Genomic DNA, 17,252 nt, shown 5'->3' on the forward strand with positions numbered 1-17,252 from the left:
GTTGATGGTTTTGTTGTTGGAATCCAACATAGTATTGTCACACAACCAACATTATCGGACAATGAGGAGGTGTGAGGTTGTCATTTACTATTAGTTTCTTCTTTGTTTAATTGTTTTCAAGAAATTATTAATAACTTTCTGATTAATTAATAAATTTAGAAATTGTTGATCTGCTTGTGTTTCAGAAATGTGACTAAATTGCATGTGTGTAATACTGTTGACATTCCAAGCTCAAAGGTGTCATTTCATGGAGAAGCTGAGGCCATTTTAGAATCTGTGTTGTTTTCATCAAATTGTTATTGTGGAGTAGTTGGTAGCAATGTAATTTGCAATTAGTAGCTTCTTGTGCTTTGTAATTTGTTATAGTTGTAGTTGTAATTCTTGTTTAACTTTGCCACTGTATTTTGATACACTTTAGTAGCAGGGTTTTATGTTCTAGCCTATGTTTGCCACCGTATGCCAAACATGATATTCGTGTGATTAGCTTTTGATTTTGATGCTTGATAGGTGTTGGCTGTTGTAATGGTTTGTGTGATTAATCAGGGTCCAGAATGTCATAAATTAGCGTCCAAACACCAAAGAGCATGCTGGAAGCAAACATACCAAAATGACGTTACATCTTGTAGTACTCCTATTTTATTTGTCTTCGGGCATAATATGTAACCTAGCTGTTCTGTGTCAGGAAACTGGATTCCCCCAGCCTACTCTATTATAAAGTGATTACCCTTGGATCATGACAGATCGTGATCATATTGGAAATTTGTTATTTAGCTGCATTTGTTAAGCAGTCCTGAAATTATTCGCCATATTGTGATAACTTTCTTCTATTTGAAAATAGGGCTGCAAATGAACTGAGTTGAGTCAAGTTTGAATAAGGATATGCGAGTTCGATTAGCATGTTTATTCGTTTGAATTCAGCTTGAACTCGAATTTTCTTGTTTGAACTTGGGTTCATTAACCATTAATGGTGTTCGAATTCGTTTCCAATTCGACTAGAAGTAAACAAATGACTCAAGCTCGAACTCGATTTTTTTTTTTTTGTAAAAACGTTGTTTGCATTCAAAGCTCACCTCAATTTATTTTATTTCATTATTACAATTTTTCTAAATTATTACACAAAATATAATAAACAATTCAACTTTTTCAAATTCTAAAATAATTTTCTCAAATTTTTATATAAAATATAATAAATAATTCAATTTTTATTTTATTATTCACAAACTATCTCAATTCATCTTTGAATTTAAACCATTCTTATCTTTTAATTAATAAAAAATTTTTAAATTTTATAAAAAAAACTAACCGTTTAACTATTCAACCAAATAGTTTGATTAAAAAATTATTATGGTACAACTTTTTATAAAATAAATTAACTTATAGTTATAATTAAAAAATAATAATATATAAGATAAATGTAATAAATTAAACTATTTAATATATATAATATATAATATATAATATAATAAATCAAAAGTTCTTCTAGTTGTATGATATATTATTATACTATTATCTTAAACACACTTGAGAAACATAATAAATATATTAAATAATGTAAACTATAAATAAATTAATAGTATATAAAATATAACTAGCATGTAATAAATATATTACATACATATATAACATATGGTATGAGGTCTAAAATGAGCTCAAATGAGTCAACTCGAGTTTATATAAATTTGTTCACGAGTCTAAATTGAATCGAGTCGAATTTATATGAATTTTATTCGTTTAATATTCAAACTTATATTAATATTTACAAATATCTCATTTATTGAATAAGTCGAGTTCAAATCGAGTATATATTAGCTCAACCTGCTATATTCATTTCTAGCCCTACCTATAAATGTTTTGATTTAAAATAAAAGCCACATTGGACGGTGTGGTGTAAGACTTCGAAATAGATTTTTTCTTAAAACAATAAGCCTTGATCCTGGGTCACTGTAGCATAGCTCCCACATTGATAGGTGTGTCTAGGGTGTGTTAATTCTGTATCGCTTGGACACTCTTTTAACAATAATAATTTTTGCTTTTTCAAATATCAATAGGTACCCAATCTCCTTAATTACTTTTTGAGTAAAGATATAGTTTTAAGATGTATAAATTTCATGCACTTATTTTAAAAAAATTTAGAGTTTATTCTTAAAAAAATAATAATGAACTTGCAAACCATAAAATTGCAAATATCATTTATCCTAATTTTTTTTTTTGGAAAGTTAATCATATACAACTTTGTTTGGATGTTGAGATGAGATAGGATGAGCATTATGTAAATATTAATAAAATATTTTGTGAATAGTTGTAAAATGCTTTATTTAAGATGTTTTATAAAATTTTGAGAAAGAATAGAAAAAAAGTTAAATAAAAATATATAAACTTAAAATATTATTAGAATATAATTTTTTAATATAATTTTAATTTAGGATTTGAAAAAATTGAATTTTTTGTGTGATTTATTTGAAAGTTTGAGAAAGTTATAATGATTAAATGAAAAAGTTAAAAATTAAAAAATATTTATATTTAAGCGGTGATTAAATGTTAAGATAAAATAAAATGAGATGAATTAAAATGATCTCAACATCCAAAGATGCCGAAAGTCTGCGTATTTTTTTTTTTTATACATGGAGAAGGGGATTCGATACTTAATTCTCTTAATGAAAAATCTAAGTATTGCCAATTAATCAAAAGATATTGGTGGAAGTCGACAGTAGTATTCCATCTCTATCCGTCTCCCTCTAAGAGCACTCTCATTGGATTAGCTAAATTAAAGTACATTTTTTATGAATGCAAGATAAATTTAGCATTTAGCTATTACATTCACATAAGTTTCTACATTGGAATAGTCATTTTTTCATTATATGACAATAAAATAATATAAGATGAATTTAACTTTGACTATTCACATCAAATCTCCAAATTAGATTATCCATTTATTCATTATATAGTAATGAGTAATTAATAATTTTGAAAATTTTTTAATTTTTTTAATTATGAATTTATTTTATTTTATCATATTTTACTATTCATAATATTATATATTAATTAGTAATTGTATTCTAATTATATTTTTTCAATTGTCATTTAAAATGGAGAGAGAAATAATTAATATTAAAAGGAGAGAGAAAGAAATAATATAAAAGGGATTTGATGAATGAATAGTGTGTTCCAAATTTAAAAATTAGTTTAGATTTTACTGTAGCTATATTCCAAATATTTAGAATATAGCTAATTCAATGTGAGGGATTTTATGACCTAATAGCTAAATTCTCATTGGATTAACTAGCTTTTAGCTAATCCAATGAGAATGCTCTAAGGTCCAGAAATATCACAGACTTCAACACGCTCTTGCTATTTTCTGGAGTTACGTACGTATATTGACGGCAGTGCAAATCAAGTTTCCTAATCTGGTTATTCCCGGTCTCAATTTTCAAGCTTAAAGTCCCAAACGAATACAGACGAAAACTTGCCCTATTGATCCGCAAACTCGGTCTGAGATTTTATTAATTTTTCTAGAAATTAAATATTGGTCAAGAAATATTTATATATGAGAAACAATAGAAAAGAAACGAATCGCGCAGATAACTTGTATTTTAAACATTGTTTATATATGTATATGAAGAAAAAAACATGGGAAAGATAGTTAGATGAATTCTAAATAGCCCCCAATTAATTACTATTTTTTTTTATAGTTATAATTTTTTATAAAAAAGATAGTTATAATTTTTGCCAAGAGCTTGATGGCCTAAATTTTAATGACATATAGCTCTGTTCTCCAAATTAAGTGCAATACGCGGTTAGAATTTTATACTATAGAAAGTGAGTCTCAACGATCTGATGATATATCAAAACAATCGACAACATCCGTTTAAAAATCCTATCTTCGTGCTTGGAATCACTCTATATATATACGAACCAAACATTTCTAGCTAATAAAAAATAGAGAAACACGTTGTCTACTAATAACATTATATATCCTAAACTATTTGAGACGGATGGATATAAATATAATTGCATGTAAAAGAATCTTAATGAATGACAAAATTAATACTAGCTACTTGCTAGCTGCTCATACAACAATTTTGATTTATTCATCATTAAATATCTCTATTACAAAGACTAGGCGAAAGGAAAATTATTCATAATAGAGGAATGCTACCGATCATCCCACGTCATATATTTTATATATTTTAAAATTATTTTATTATTATTATTTTTATTTTATTCTTGTTAATTAATTGAGTTATTTTATATATCATCTATATACCACATAATTATTATAGGAAAAATGAAAAAAATAAAAAATAAAATAAATGTGATATGTGATGTATGAGGATGATAAATATAATTATTTATAATAATATTCTTACTCGTCGTGATCAAACACTAGTTAGTACGTACTTGATCATCATGATCTCTTGGAAACCCTGACCTTCAAGCCAAGTTTCATATGCGGCATGACAGAAAGTAATTGAGAAATAGGATGTCCTTGAACCACTTGAATACGATAATTCCAAAGAATTGCAGGAACAATAGTCTTCATCTGAAAGAAAGCTAGGTCTTGACCCAAGCAGCTCCTAGGTCCTGAATTGAACGCAATGAATTTGTAAGATGGTATGTGCACGATTCCTTCTTTCTCAGAAATCCATCTCTCGGGTTTGAACTCCAAGCAATCATCTTCCCATATCCCTTCCATACTTCCCATTGAATAAAGTGACACCATTATCTTCGTGTTCGCATTAACGCGGTAGCCACTTGGAAGAACGTCTGGTTCAACGGAAAATTGTGATTGAAAGGTACTGATGGGTATAGCCGAAGAGCCTCGCAGATGGTTGCATGTAGATAAACTAGCTAGTTTGCTTTGCTCTTCTATGCTGAAAAGCCTCCACTTTCCATCATCTTTGGCTTGCAAATGTTCTTTGATCTCTTCTCGTATATTTTCTTCTGCTGAAGGGTGTGCGGCAATAAGCCAGAAAAGCCACATGAGACCTGCATTTACAGTGTCTTTCCCAGTTGCAATGAAATTGAATGAAATGTCTCTTAGATATCTGTCAGATCTTCTATAATCATCCATCTGTGCTACTCCTCCTTTCGCTTCTTCTTCTTCTTCTTCTTCTTCTTCTTCTTCTTGTTTTTCCATGCAAGCTGTTAGTAAATCAAAGTCTTCGTCCTTCCCATCTTCAACTTGCTCCATCTGGGATGTTTTGTGTCTAGAAAAATCTCCTTTCTTTGATGAAATGCGCTGGTATAAGAAAGGATCCAAGATCTCCATGGCACTTCTCAGCTTATTCTCTTCTCCTAGGTTAAACAATTTCTGCAACTTCCAAATGCTTTCTGGCACAATATGCCAGTAAAATATGGCCTCCTCTACTTCGCCAAATTCCTTTCTGTAATCAACTTTCGGTAATTCAATGGTAAGGCACTTTAGAACAAAATGTTAGACTTAAATAAAATTCTCTAATGCGGAATAACACTTTAGAAACGAGAATTAAAGGGTTTAATGCCAAGAAATCTTACCTCCAGCCATTGATGCAATTCACTGAAAAAGTTTCGGTTTTCACTGTGTTTGGCTCTTCCAAACTCTTCTCTACTCTATTTAGATGGTGTATTACCGAAGGGAATTGAGTGAGTGAGTTTGGGGACCAAACACATGTATTTATAGCCGAAATTCCCATCAAATTTCGGGTTTTACGTGTCCCACGTGATCCTATTTTCATGGGATCAATTTAAACTGATGGAGGAGTGTTGGACCACTTAAAGGACTCTTAAGATGATAGACTCCCACTCATGAACGTCTTCATGAGCAAGAATCGGTCAAAAATAATTTAAATGTGTGAGAATCGGTCAACATTCTCCCACTTGGTCCACACTCCTGATCTTAAACCCATCAATAATCTTCATTTAAGTAATAAATACATGAATCATGGCGATAGGTCCTCTAATGACGAGTATTATCTTCCATGTATTACTATGTATTCATTCTTTATAATTTATGTGGAAACAATTTCTTAATGAATAAACCCTATGTTTATTCTTGGTCCAATACAGATAAATTTTCTCAAAAATAAATTAAGGTGCACATTAATATGAGAAAAAGATCATCAAAATGATTAAGAATTTCATAAAAATAACATTGTTCATACAATGAAAAACTACATAATGGAACCAAGTCCCATATTCACTATATGATCCTTGAATTTCAACGGTGGCATGCCCTTAGTCAAAGGATCAGCGATCATTAGTTCAGTGCTTACGTGCTCAATGACCACTTTATTTTCTTTAACACGTTCCCTTATGGCTAAATATTTAATGTCGATGTGTTTACTCCGACTCCCATTTTTGTTATTCTTAGCCATAAAAACAGCAGCTGAATTGTCGCAATACATTCTCAATGGCCTAGAGATTGAATCCATAATTCTAAGCCCAGAAATGAAACTCTTAAGCCATACACCATGTGAAGTGGCCTCAAAACAAGAGACGAACTCTTTCTTTAACACGTTCCCTTATGGCTAAATATTTAATGTCGATGTGTTTACTCCGACTCCCACTTTTGTTATTCTTAGCCATAAAAACAGCAGCTGAATTGTCGCAATACATTCTCAATGGCCTAGAGATTGAATCCATAATTCTAAGCCCAGAAATGAAACTCTTAAGCCATACACCATGTGAAGTGGCCTCAAAACAAGAGACGAACTCGACTTCCATAGTAGAAGTGGCAGTCAAAGTCTGCTTGGCACTCCTCCATGATATAGCTCCACCGGCCATCAAAAATATGTATCCTGATGTTGATTTGCGTGAATCAACACAGCCAGCAAAGTCAGAATCTGAGTAGCCAATTACTTCCAGATTGTCCGTTCGTCTATACATAAGCATGTATTCTTTGGTCCCTTGAAGGTACCTCATTACTTTCTTTGCAGCTCTCCAGTGGTCTAAACCTGGATTACTCTGATATCGTCCTAACATTCCCACAGCAAATGCAATGTCAGGTCTTGTACAGACCTGAGCATACATTAGGCTTCCGACAGCAGAAGCATATGGAATGTTCTTCATTTGTTCTCTTTCAAGGTCGTTCTTTGGGCATTGATTCAAATTGAACCTATCACCCTTCACAATGGGAGCTACACTTGGTGAACAATCCTTCATCCGATATCTCTCCAAAAATTTATTAATATAGGTTTCCTGAGACAGACCCAAGATGCCTCGAAATCTGTCTCTATGGATCTTAATGCCAATGACATAAGATGCCTCACCCATATCCTTCATATCAAAATTTTTAGAGAGAATTGTTTCACTTCATGCAGCAAACCCTTATCATTGGTTGCTAGCAAAATGTCATCCACATATAAAACAAGAAAACATATTTTACTCCCACTGACCTTCTGGTATATACATTGATCCATAACGTTTTCTACAAAACCGAATGAAGAAATTACATTATGGAATTTCAAATACCATTGGCGAGATGCTTGTTTTAAACCGTATATGGATTTCTTAAGCTTGCAAACCAATTGCTCACCATCACTAGAGGGGAATCCTTCAGGCTGTTTCATGTAAACCTCCTCCTCTAGATCTCCATTGAGAAATGCTGTTTTCACATCCATTTGTTGCAATTCAAAATCAAAATGGGCTACTAATGCCAAAATAACACGCAAGGAATCTTTCTTAGATACGGGAGAGAAAGTTTCCGTGTAATCGATTCCTTCTTTCTGAGTGAATCCCTTAGTTACGAGTCTTGCCTTGTATCTCTCAATGTTGCCTAATGAGTCTCTTTTGGTTTTAAAGACCCATTTACATCCAATGGCTTTTACACCATTAGGCAACTCAACAAGATCCCAGACTTCGTTACTCTTCATGGAATTCATCTCTTCCTTCATGGCATTGTACCATAATTCTGATTCTTTGCAACTCATGGCTTGTGAAAATAACTCGGGATCATTTTCGGCTCCAATGTTATAGTCAGATTCTTGCAGATACACAACATAATCACTAGGAATTGCTGATCTTCTTGCTCTAACAGATCTTCTTAATGTTGCACCATCATCTTCCTGAGAAGTAGTATGTGGTTCAACTGGTTGTTCAAAAGTTGTTGGCAACTCTTGAACTACCTGATCTACTAGAGTGTCGTTAGCAACTTGTGGAACTTCAATGATTGGTAGTTCAACACCAGTTGGTACTTGAGGGGTGTTGTAAACAATAACCAATCTATCACTTGAAGTGGAAGGTTGAGATTCTGAATGATCATTCTCAGGAACTATGTTCCTGGTTTGATCGCTCCCACTGATCAAGTCATTCTCAAGAAACTTTGCATTTCTTGATTCCACAATCCTAGTACTGTGAGATGGACAATAAAATCTATAACCTTTAGACCTTTCAGCATATCCAATGAAATACCCACTAATGGTCCTTGGGTCTAGTTTCTTCTCTTGTGGATTATAAATTCTCACCTCAGACGGGCATCCCCAAACGCGCATATGTCGCAAACTAGGTTTTCAACCTTTCCATAATTCAAATGGCGTTTTAGAAACAGCCTTGGTTGGAACTCGGTTTAATATATACACTGCCGTCTTAAGTGTTTCAACCCACAATGATTTAGGAAGATTGGAGCTGCTAAGCATACTCCGCACCATGTCCAATAATGTTCGGTTTTTTCTTTCTGCTACACCATTCTGGTCCGGTGAACCAGGCATGGTGTATTGGGCAACAATCCCATGCTCTTGAAGAAACTTTGCAAATGGCCCAGGTGCTTGTCCATTCTCAGTGTATCTACCATAATATTCTCCACCTCTATCTGATCTCACGATCTTAATTTGTTTACCGCATTGTTTCTCTACTTCAGCTTTAAAGATTTTAAAGGCATCTAATGCTTCGTTCTTGTTATGAAGCATGTAGAGATACATATATCGTGAGTAATCATCTATAAAAGAGATGAAGTATTTCTGACCATATGAGTCCATGTCTGGACTACATATATCAGTATGTATGATCTCTAATATGTCTGAACTCCTATTGGCACCTTTCTTTGACTTGTTGGTCTGCTTTCCCTTTATGCAGTCCACACAAGTCTCAAAATCAGAAAAATCTAGAGTATTAAGTACCCCTTCATTTACTAATCTTTTAATCCTATCTATGGAGATATGGCCTAATCTCCGGTGCCATAATTTAGAGGAATCCTCATTAATAACACATCTTTTAGTGCCAGTGTGAACATGCATTGAATCATAAGTGGTATTGTTTTGTAAATTAATGCAGTAAAGACCATCAGACAAAGTACCATTCCCAACACAATCAGATTTATAAAATAAACTGAATGATGAATTTGAAAAATTAAAGGAATATTCAAAAGGTACTAGTCTTGAAACTGAAATCAAGTTTCTAGAAAAACTTGGAACATAAAAGGTATTCTCCAACTTTAAAACAAAACCACTAGATAAAATTAAATAGCAAGTTCCAACAGCTTCCACATGCGAGCCCATCTTGTTTCCTGATAAGATGCTTCGCTCACTTCCCACTGGCTTCCTTAGGTTTTGCAAACCCTGCAAGGAATTCGAAATGTGGATTGTTGATCCAGAATCAATCCACCATGTGTTAATATTGACATTAACCATATTAGATTCATAACAAACAAGTGAGGTCGAATTACCTTTGTCTGCAAGCCATTTCTGGAATTTGGCGCATTCCTTCTTCATGTGTCCCTTCTTTTTACAGAAGAAACACTTGGAATCTTTCTTAATACCACCTTGGGGAGGTATTTTGCCTTTTCCCTTCAGTTTGGCTTGATATTTGCCCTTTCCATGCGTTGCCAGCATTGCACTTTCACCCTGTTCCATCATCAGTCTCCCTTCCTCTTGAACACACATGGTCATGAGTTCATTAATTGACCATTTATCCTTATGTGTGTTGTAAGAGATTTTGAAGGGTCCATATTGATGCGGGAGTGTGTTCAGGATGTAGTGCACTAGGAAGGACTCCGACATTTCAACCTCGAGTTTCTTCAATTGAGCCACATTGTCCCTCATTTGCATGATGTGCTCACGCACACCTTTCACACTGGTGAGTCTTAGGGATGAGAACTTCATAATTAGGGTGCTTGCTAGAGCCTTGTCTGAAGTGACAAATTGTTCATCAATGGCTTTTAGCAAGTCTCGGACCTTTTCATGCTGATCGACAGAACCACGAATACCAGCTGATATTCTAGTCTTAATGAACATCATGCTTAGGCGATTAGATCGCTCCCATCGCTCATAAAGTGCGATGTCTGCTGCATTACTGGTATCAGTTACAGCTGGTGGTTCGTCTTTCCTAATAGCATAATCTATGTCCATCCACCCTAAATGAAGAAGAATTCTCTCCTTCCAGACCTTATAGTTATCTCCCTTAAGTTCAGGGATATCATAACGAATATCAGAGAAATTTGTAGGTTGTGAAACTGCATATAGATTACATGTTTATGTTAAAATTGAGGCCTAAATAAATATTCATGTTTTACCAATGTAAATCATGCCTAAAAATTGAATCTAATGACATAAAATTGCCTGTGGGCTAAATTTTAATACCAGTAGATCCAATTATTCTATATGATAGAATTTTATCAATATAATTACTTAATTCATAATTCTAAAGGGTATATTATGAATTTGATGTGTATTCTATCTTAGACTTTTATGATAAAACTATCAAATTATTTACTTCATTCATAATTCCTGTGGGTAATTAATGAATAACTTGATATTTTATCCTAATTAATAATATAAATATAATAAAAATTCCTGTGGGATAAAATTTATTATATTTATGTATAATTAATTACAATTAATGTCTAATATTTCTTATGTGATCCTAATCAATCATTATAATTTTACTTAATTAAAGATGCTGTGGCTATTCTCTAATTAACATAAAACTATATGGATCACTAGACATTTAAATTGCATAAGACTAGCTTAATATTATGAATTACATAATTTTAACTAATACTCACATGTTATAACTATGCACAAAAGATTCATAATATAAGCATAAATATTGCACAATCTAGATTATAATATTATGCATAACATTTAATCTCATGCTCTAAACTATATACTCATCAAAAATTGCATGTAAAAAGCAAAAATTAATCAATTTATGCAAACTAAATATGAGCATAATAAACAAATATCCTCAATGCATATAATTAAAAATAAAAATAAAAAATTATAAGCACAATGGGCATAAACCCAAAAACCCACTATTCAACCCATTTAAAAATGGGAAAATTTTTTTTTTTTTTTTTGCACCAAGTAAACGACATGTCGTTTTTCTAGAATGAAAAAACGACGTGTCGTTTTGCCCATTTCTTAAAACACAGACAGCCTCTAAATGACATGTCGTTTTACTGAAACTCAAAACGACATGTCGTTTACCTTCAGGCTTGATAAACGACTACCGAATAAAACGACATGTCGTTTTCATCAATTAAAAAACGACGTGTCGTTTTTGTCATTACACTTGAACGGGCTCCGAAGCAAAACGACCTGTCGTTTTCATTAAATTGAAAACGACGTGTCGTTTAGTGGTATTCGGGAATAAGAATCCTTATGCTAAACGACATGTCGTTTTCATCAAAGTTGAAAACGACCTGTCGTTTAGCAGTACCGAATGAAACCAAAGCAGCTGTAAACGACATGTCGTTTTCAACAAGCCTGAAAACGACATGTCGTTCTCGTCGTCTTCTACCTCCAGACGCAGCGCGATTTTCGCGTTTTACAGTGTTTTTTCACGTCAAAAATGATGTTTTTAATCACAGAAAGCTTAGAAAAAATATTTCTATATGATTTCTAAACTTCTTTCAAATAAAAAAACGTCCAAAATCAAAACCCAAAAAAAATTTCAATTCTCGGCCAAAAAACAGAGGAACACGGTTTTTTGAATTTAAAGATCAAGACAGAGGATTTTAATGCTCTGATACCAACTGTTAGACTTAAATAAAATTCTCTAATGCGGAATAACACTTTAGAAACGAGAATTAAAGGGTTTAATGCCAAGAAATCTTACTTCCAGCCATTGATGCAATTCACTGAAAAAGTTTCGGTTTTCACTGTGTTTGGCTCTTCCAAACTCTTCTCTACTCTATTTAGATGGTGTATTACCGAAGGGAATTGAGTGAGTGAGTTTGGGGACCAAACACATGTATTTATAGTCGAAATTCCCATCAAATTTCGGGTTTACGTGTCCCACGTGATCCTATTTTCATGGGATCAATTTAAACTGATGGAGGAGTGTTGGACCACTTAAAGGACTCTTAAGATGATAGACTCCCACTCATGAACGTTTTCATGAGCAAGAATCGGTCAAAAATAATTTAAATGTGTGAGAATCGGTCAACAATGAGATGCCTCCCAGTTCAACTATTTGGCAGAGACAAAAATGTATTGTTTTGGGAAAAAAATTTCTTTATCACTATTTATTATTTCATATTATACATTCCTATAAAAAAAAAATTATAGATACAGAGTGTGTAATGTGAATAGTGACTAATTTATAGTAAAAACTCTTATAGTTCGGGTTCCGAGGTATTTCGTTGATTCTTCTGATCAATTGTGACGAAATTCGAAAAGAAGTGACGCGACACGAGTCTCACGTCCACCGCTGGCAAACCCAATATGCTTCTATGGATACTACTGGTGAAGAGAAACTTCCCTTCTCAACATCATTCACCCTTTCGTGCAGTCACGTACGATGTCCACGTGAATTAACGCAAGGAACTCCAGCCATAGAAAAAAGGACACTGATCATCCTTTTTAGCTTGATAGCAATGTTTGTCCTGCCCTACAGCAAGCTCCTAGGATCCTTCCTTGTCTCTTGTTTTTTATTGCGCTCCTGTTTTAATGTATTCAACTTCAGCTGCTAATTGGGATTTGGGTGAAAATAATCATGTCATGTACTGATCATGTAAGCAATAGGTCCTCTTGCCTGATGGGTCTTGTCTGTTTGAATGAATGTGATGGGGGGTGGTCATGCCAAAATGTTGTTGCACGACGTTATAGGCAGGCATGTCACGTTTGAGGACTATTATTTCCTTATTTGTAGCATGAAATATCCATATGTTGTAACATTAAAACACTAGAACACAGAAAGAACAGCATAAAAACCCCTATTAAACGGCATCTCATCTGGTGGGTAATTTTTGTCTGTTCCAAAGAAAGCATTTTTAAGCGCATGTTTCAAGTGCATGATCTGTGTGAAAAAGCTTATTAAATTATTCTATAATTTCCATCGATGTGAGAGTGGATCATATAATAGTTAGCCAACCGAGACAAACTAATAATGTCCTATTTTTTTTTTTTTTTTTTCTTGGGGTTGGGGTTGGGGGAGTGGGGGCTGTTTCTAAAACAACGCAAAGTCGTAAAACCAATAGGAAAATGATAAGCCTAGGATTAATCTTTACAGAAGAATCAACCCCTAGATATATTCCTCAACGACCATGGGAAAAGGTTAAATGAGTCCTTCAAGCGGTTCTGGACACGTTTTTCAGACACACAGGTATTCATTGAAAAAAAAAGGAAGGAATTTCAACAAGGGGTTTGCTTGTACAGGTAATAAGTAAATCAGGAGTTTGATTTACATTTTTAGGGAAGAAAAATGGAATCTGTCCAACACAAGATAAATTAATAATGTCAATCATCATTATTGTTTGCATATGTTAAAAAACTTCCTTCACAATCATCTTACAATGCAGTAGTAACACACGAGAAAAAACCTTCAAAGAATCGAAGAAATAGTAGGAAGAAGGAAAAGACCCAAAAAAAAAAAAAAAAAAGAAAAAAGAAAAACAGTTTTGCTTTCAGCATTAGTTCAAATCGTTGAACATTGGCTTGACTTCAAGTCCTTGTTACCCCAGTTTTTTGAGCATTACAGCTTCTGCCAAGACCTGCTTCAAACTCTGCAACAGGAATAATTGGTGGCACTGGCTGCAACTTCTGCTGTTTAACGTGTCCCATTAGACATTTGTTCTGCTTCATAAGTTCGAAACATGTTTTCACGGATTCCTGTACCCAGCAATGCCAGTTATTGTTACAATATGCATGCTTCTGTTACCCGGCTCACACTTTAGGACTTCGAAACACAAAAGTACATTTGTTGGAAACAAAATACAATGTCATCCACTTTTCATATGTGAGAGTATCCTAAACTGCCGGCTCTTTCTTTCTTTTATCTTTATCATCAGGACCACTTTTAAGAGGCAAACAACTGCTTTGTGTCTGGTGTTAATACAAAAGAAAAACAGGATAAAATGACAGTGGTGCTTATCAGGTAGTATAAATTAACATTCTTTGGGGATTCTAATGCCAATAAAAGGCCTATTTTCATTTGTTGTCTTTGTCAATTCGTAAAAGTTAGCTGGGAATTAATAAGTAGCCTGTAAATGCAGTTTGGAAAGACTATACACTTGAGCCATATCGGCAACCAGTATATTGATAATTGCAAATTGCAGGGCGAGGCTTACTTTGCTTACTCTCTTGTGAAAGTAGCCCAACTCCCGGTGATCCACATTCTGATCTGTTGCGCATAGCACAGCAGCCGCTGCTATTGCAGATGGTGGACAATCCAAGTAATCCATCACTGTTGAGAACATCTCTGTGAGCTATGATTGGAAAGAGAGAGAGAGAGAGAGAGAGAGTTTTGATTTGAGAATTACCCCGACACGCGCTAATAATAAGATCTGAGGCACGCGAGAATGCTTGACTGTAATCATTTAGTGGACGTGGAGAGCCAAGACATGAAAACTTAGAAATGAAATAGGGGACGAAATCAAAAGGCGTAGTTATGCGCAATCGCCACTTAAGATTGGCCAGGACGAGGAGCTCCATCCGTTGAACTGTTTTGGGCTTGAACAAGAATTTGGGTTCCTTCACCTGCAGGTCTAATAAAAGTGGCACGCTTGTTTCCTCCATTTTTGCTGCCAGAGCCAGGCAAGCAACGGACAATAGCTGCAGAGGCCATCCTCTACCTTGCTGCTGATAAAGTGTAACAAGTTGATATATGGCCCAAACAAGCTGGTTCTAGCTATAAATGTTAAATGATATAATTTGATCAAGTGCCATTACTCTAATTTTGAAGTTTCCTTGGAATAAGAGAAATTACCGGCAAAGAATGAGAGGAGAGAAAACGATCCAGATAGTTTACAGAAAGATATGCCGTTTCGGGCCTAAACCGGTAGCAAGTATGCACCTGTAAAGATGCAAAAATAATTATAAAGGAAATCATGCAAAACCGAATATTAAATGCTTTTTGAAGAATAGATTACCTTCAGCATCCAATTGACAGCGTCTTTTCTAGCACTGATAAGGCCAGAATCACCACGAACATGACGTAGCGATTCAAGTTCCCGCATTTGATCAATTTCAGAATCAAAGAGACTAATGATAGAGCTGTCGTCGTAAGACAGTAAATCCAGAGTTTCATGCTCAACGTCATGGTCACAGATCAAGTCCGCATTTGAGGACACCACTTCAGCGGCTACCTCATTGCAGTATAAGTTGGGAGTTGAGTAGGGTGAGGACATGAACATTGTATCTGTGTCCGACAGTGAATTAGTAGAGACTGAGCATCATCGTTTTCCGATCACTCTCTGTTTCACGGCTCGGTTCAGGAATTTTATGGAGTTGATTCTATTAGAGTGGCTAAGCCAAGCCCTGTCCGAAGATTTATTTATTATAAAGTGGGAGAGTGAGATGATACGGCAGCTTGGTTGATGAAAGTGAGCCCTGTGCATGAAGCTTCGTTGAAAGATTGCCAAAATTTGAGTAGGGCCAATGCTTATCCTGTCCCGGAGTAAAGACTTGATGAAGCCTTGTTTTATATCATTAATTAATTAAATCCATATCTTAGCAACCCTCTGAGATTCCTGACGTCCTTATTTCATAATGGTTCATTGTACTAATCTACGGGAAAACTTGGAAGCACCAGATGCAGCACAAAAATGACTGTACTTTGTATGACAGGAGAAAATAGAAATGTCCTTGGAGTTGGTACTCACGTAGCAAGCAACCATTAATCTTCATTTAGAGGTCAACAACTGTAGTCTGTACATTCCCCTGAAATATCTCTCTTGCTATGAGGGAGGTACATACATAATCAGCATAACAACAAATAAGAAGAGGTTTGCTCACTTGACTGAATCAATATGTGGTTGCTTATCCACCTAATTATGAATACCAAACTAATTAAGCGTACCCTCCAAACAACTATTTAATACCATATCTAGTGGAGGAAATCCTCTCTAGAATGTTAAAAAAGCAGGTTGAGTTGGGAAAGATAGTTCCTTTTTATCATCCAAGGGGGACTTCTACTATTTCTCATATTCTCTATGCTATGATATAATGATTTTTGCTAATAGAGTAAAAGCATCTTTGAGGGCAGTTTCGAAGGTGCTCAAGTAGTATAAAGAATGGTCTGGACAAGTGGTTAATAAGAGGAAATCTTCTATCAGTTTTTCAAAGACTATCTCTCCAGCATGACATTATATGCTCCTTCGTTTGACGGGTTTTAGTGAAGGTGGCTTTCCTTCTAATTATTTGGGAGTCCCCATAGTCTCTGGTAGATTGCTTACAGCTCATTTTGAGGGGTTGATCAACAAAGTTCGGGATCGATTAGTGGGATGGAAGGCTAGATTATTATCTAGTGGATCTCAACTTTTGTTACTAAAATATGTTTTGCAAAGCATTCCTATTCATTGTCATTCTTTTACAAACCCCTAAGTCAGTGATTGATAAGTTGAAGAGGATAATGAGCACTTTCTTTTGGGGTGTTCGAGATGGGAAGCCGAAAAAAAAAATGGCGTGCTTGGGATGATCTCTGTAGGCTGGTGTTAGAGGGTGGTGTGGGTCTTCTGACAAAACTGCAGTTTTGCCATGGATTTGTGATCAATCTGATGAATATGCTGAGTTAGGGTTCGGGAACAGAGAGAGATTTGGGCAAACAAATGCTTTCGTATTTTCTATCATTTTCCGTAAAACATTTACAATCAAAAGAAGTATTTATATGTACTAAAACTACAAGTACAAGGGCAGAAAAGTAAGTTTACATATAAAGAAAAAACTAATGTATTTCTAATAGTCCCCCTCAAGATGGAGTGTATATATCTAAGACACCCATCTTGCTAAGCAATGAATGGAATTGTTGAGACCCAAGTGCCTTGGTAAAAATGTCACTAAGCTGAGAATGGGAAGCAACATGAAATGTCTTTATCAGCTTTGCTTGGAGCTTTTCTCTTA

The 17,252-nt window shown here is 34.5% G+C and overlaps 1 protein-coding gene, 1 long non-coding RNA gene and 1 pseudogene across 3 annotated transcripts; 1 reads left to right on the plus strand and 2 right to left on the minus strand.

Annotated features, from left to right (window-relative positions):
- Window positions 1–766, plus strand: LOC118349053. Its single transcript, XR_004802028.1, has 2 exons — window positions 1–76; window positions 186–766. It is a non-coding gene; the product is annotated as an uncharacterized LOC118349053 (long non-coding RNA).
- Window positions 767–4,405: 3,639 nt separating this feature from the next.
- On the minus strand, window positions 4,406–6,742 carry LOC118349028 (annotated as a pseudogene).
- A 6,901-nt stretch (window positions 6,743–13,643) lies between these two features.
- Window positions 13,644–15,704, minus strand: LOC118348997 (cyclin-D1-1-like). Of its 2 annotated transcripts, none has more exons than XM_035691825.1 (5): window positions 15,284–15,704; window positions 15,121–15,207; window positions 14,675–14,990; window positions 14,483–14,598; window positions 13,644–14,024 (listed from the first exon to the last, which is right to left on the minus strand). In XM_035691825.1, the coding sequence occupies exons 1-5, from the start codon at window positions 15,545–15,547 to the stop codon at window positions 13,857–13,859; spliced, it is 951 nt and encodes a 316-aa protein (XP_035547718.1). In that variant the 5' UTR covers window positions 15,548–15,704; the 3' UTR covers window positions 13,644–13,856. The 2 variants fall into 2 exon arrangements, with proteins under 2 accessions (XP_035547718.1, XP_035547717.1); XM_035691824.1 differs by having other exon boundaries at window positions 14,675–14,993.
- Window positions 15,705–17,252: the final 1,548 nt, after the last annotated feature.

The sequence above is a fragment of the Juglans regia genome, chromosome 7, assembly GCF_001411555.2.
Source record: "Juglans regia cultivar Chandler chromosome 7, Walnut 2.0, whole genome shotgun sequence".
Lineage (NCBI taxonomy): Eukaryota > Viridiplantae > Streptophyta > Magnoliopsida > Fagales > Juglandaceae > Juglans > Juglans regia.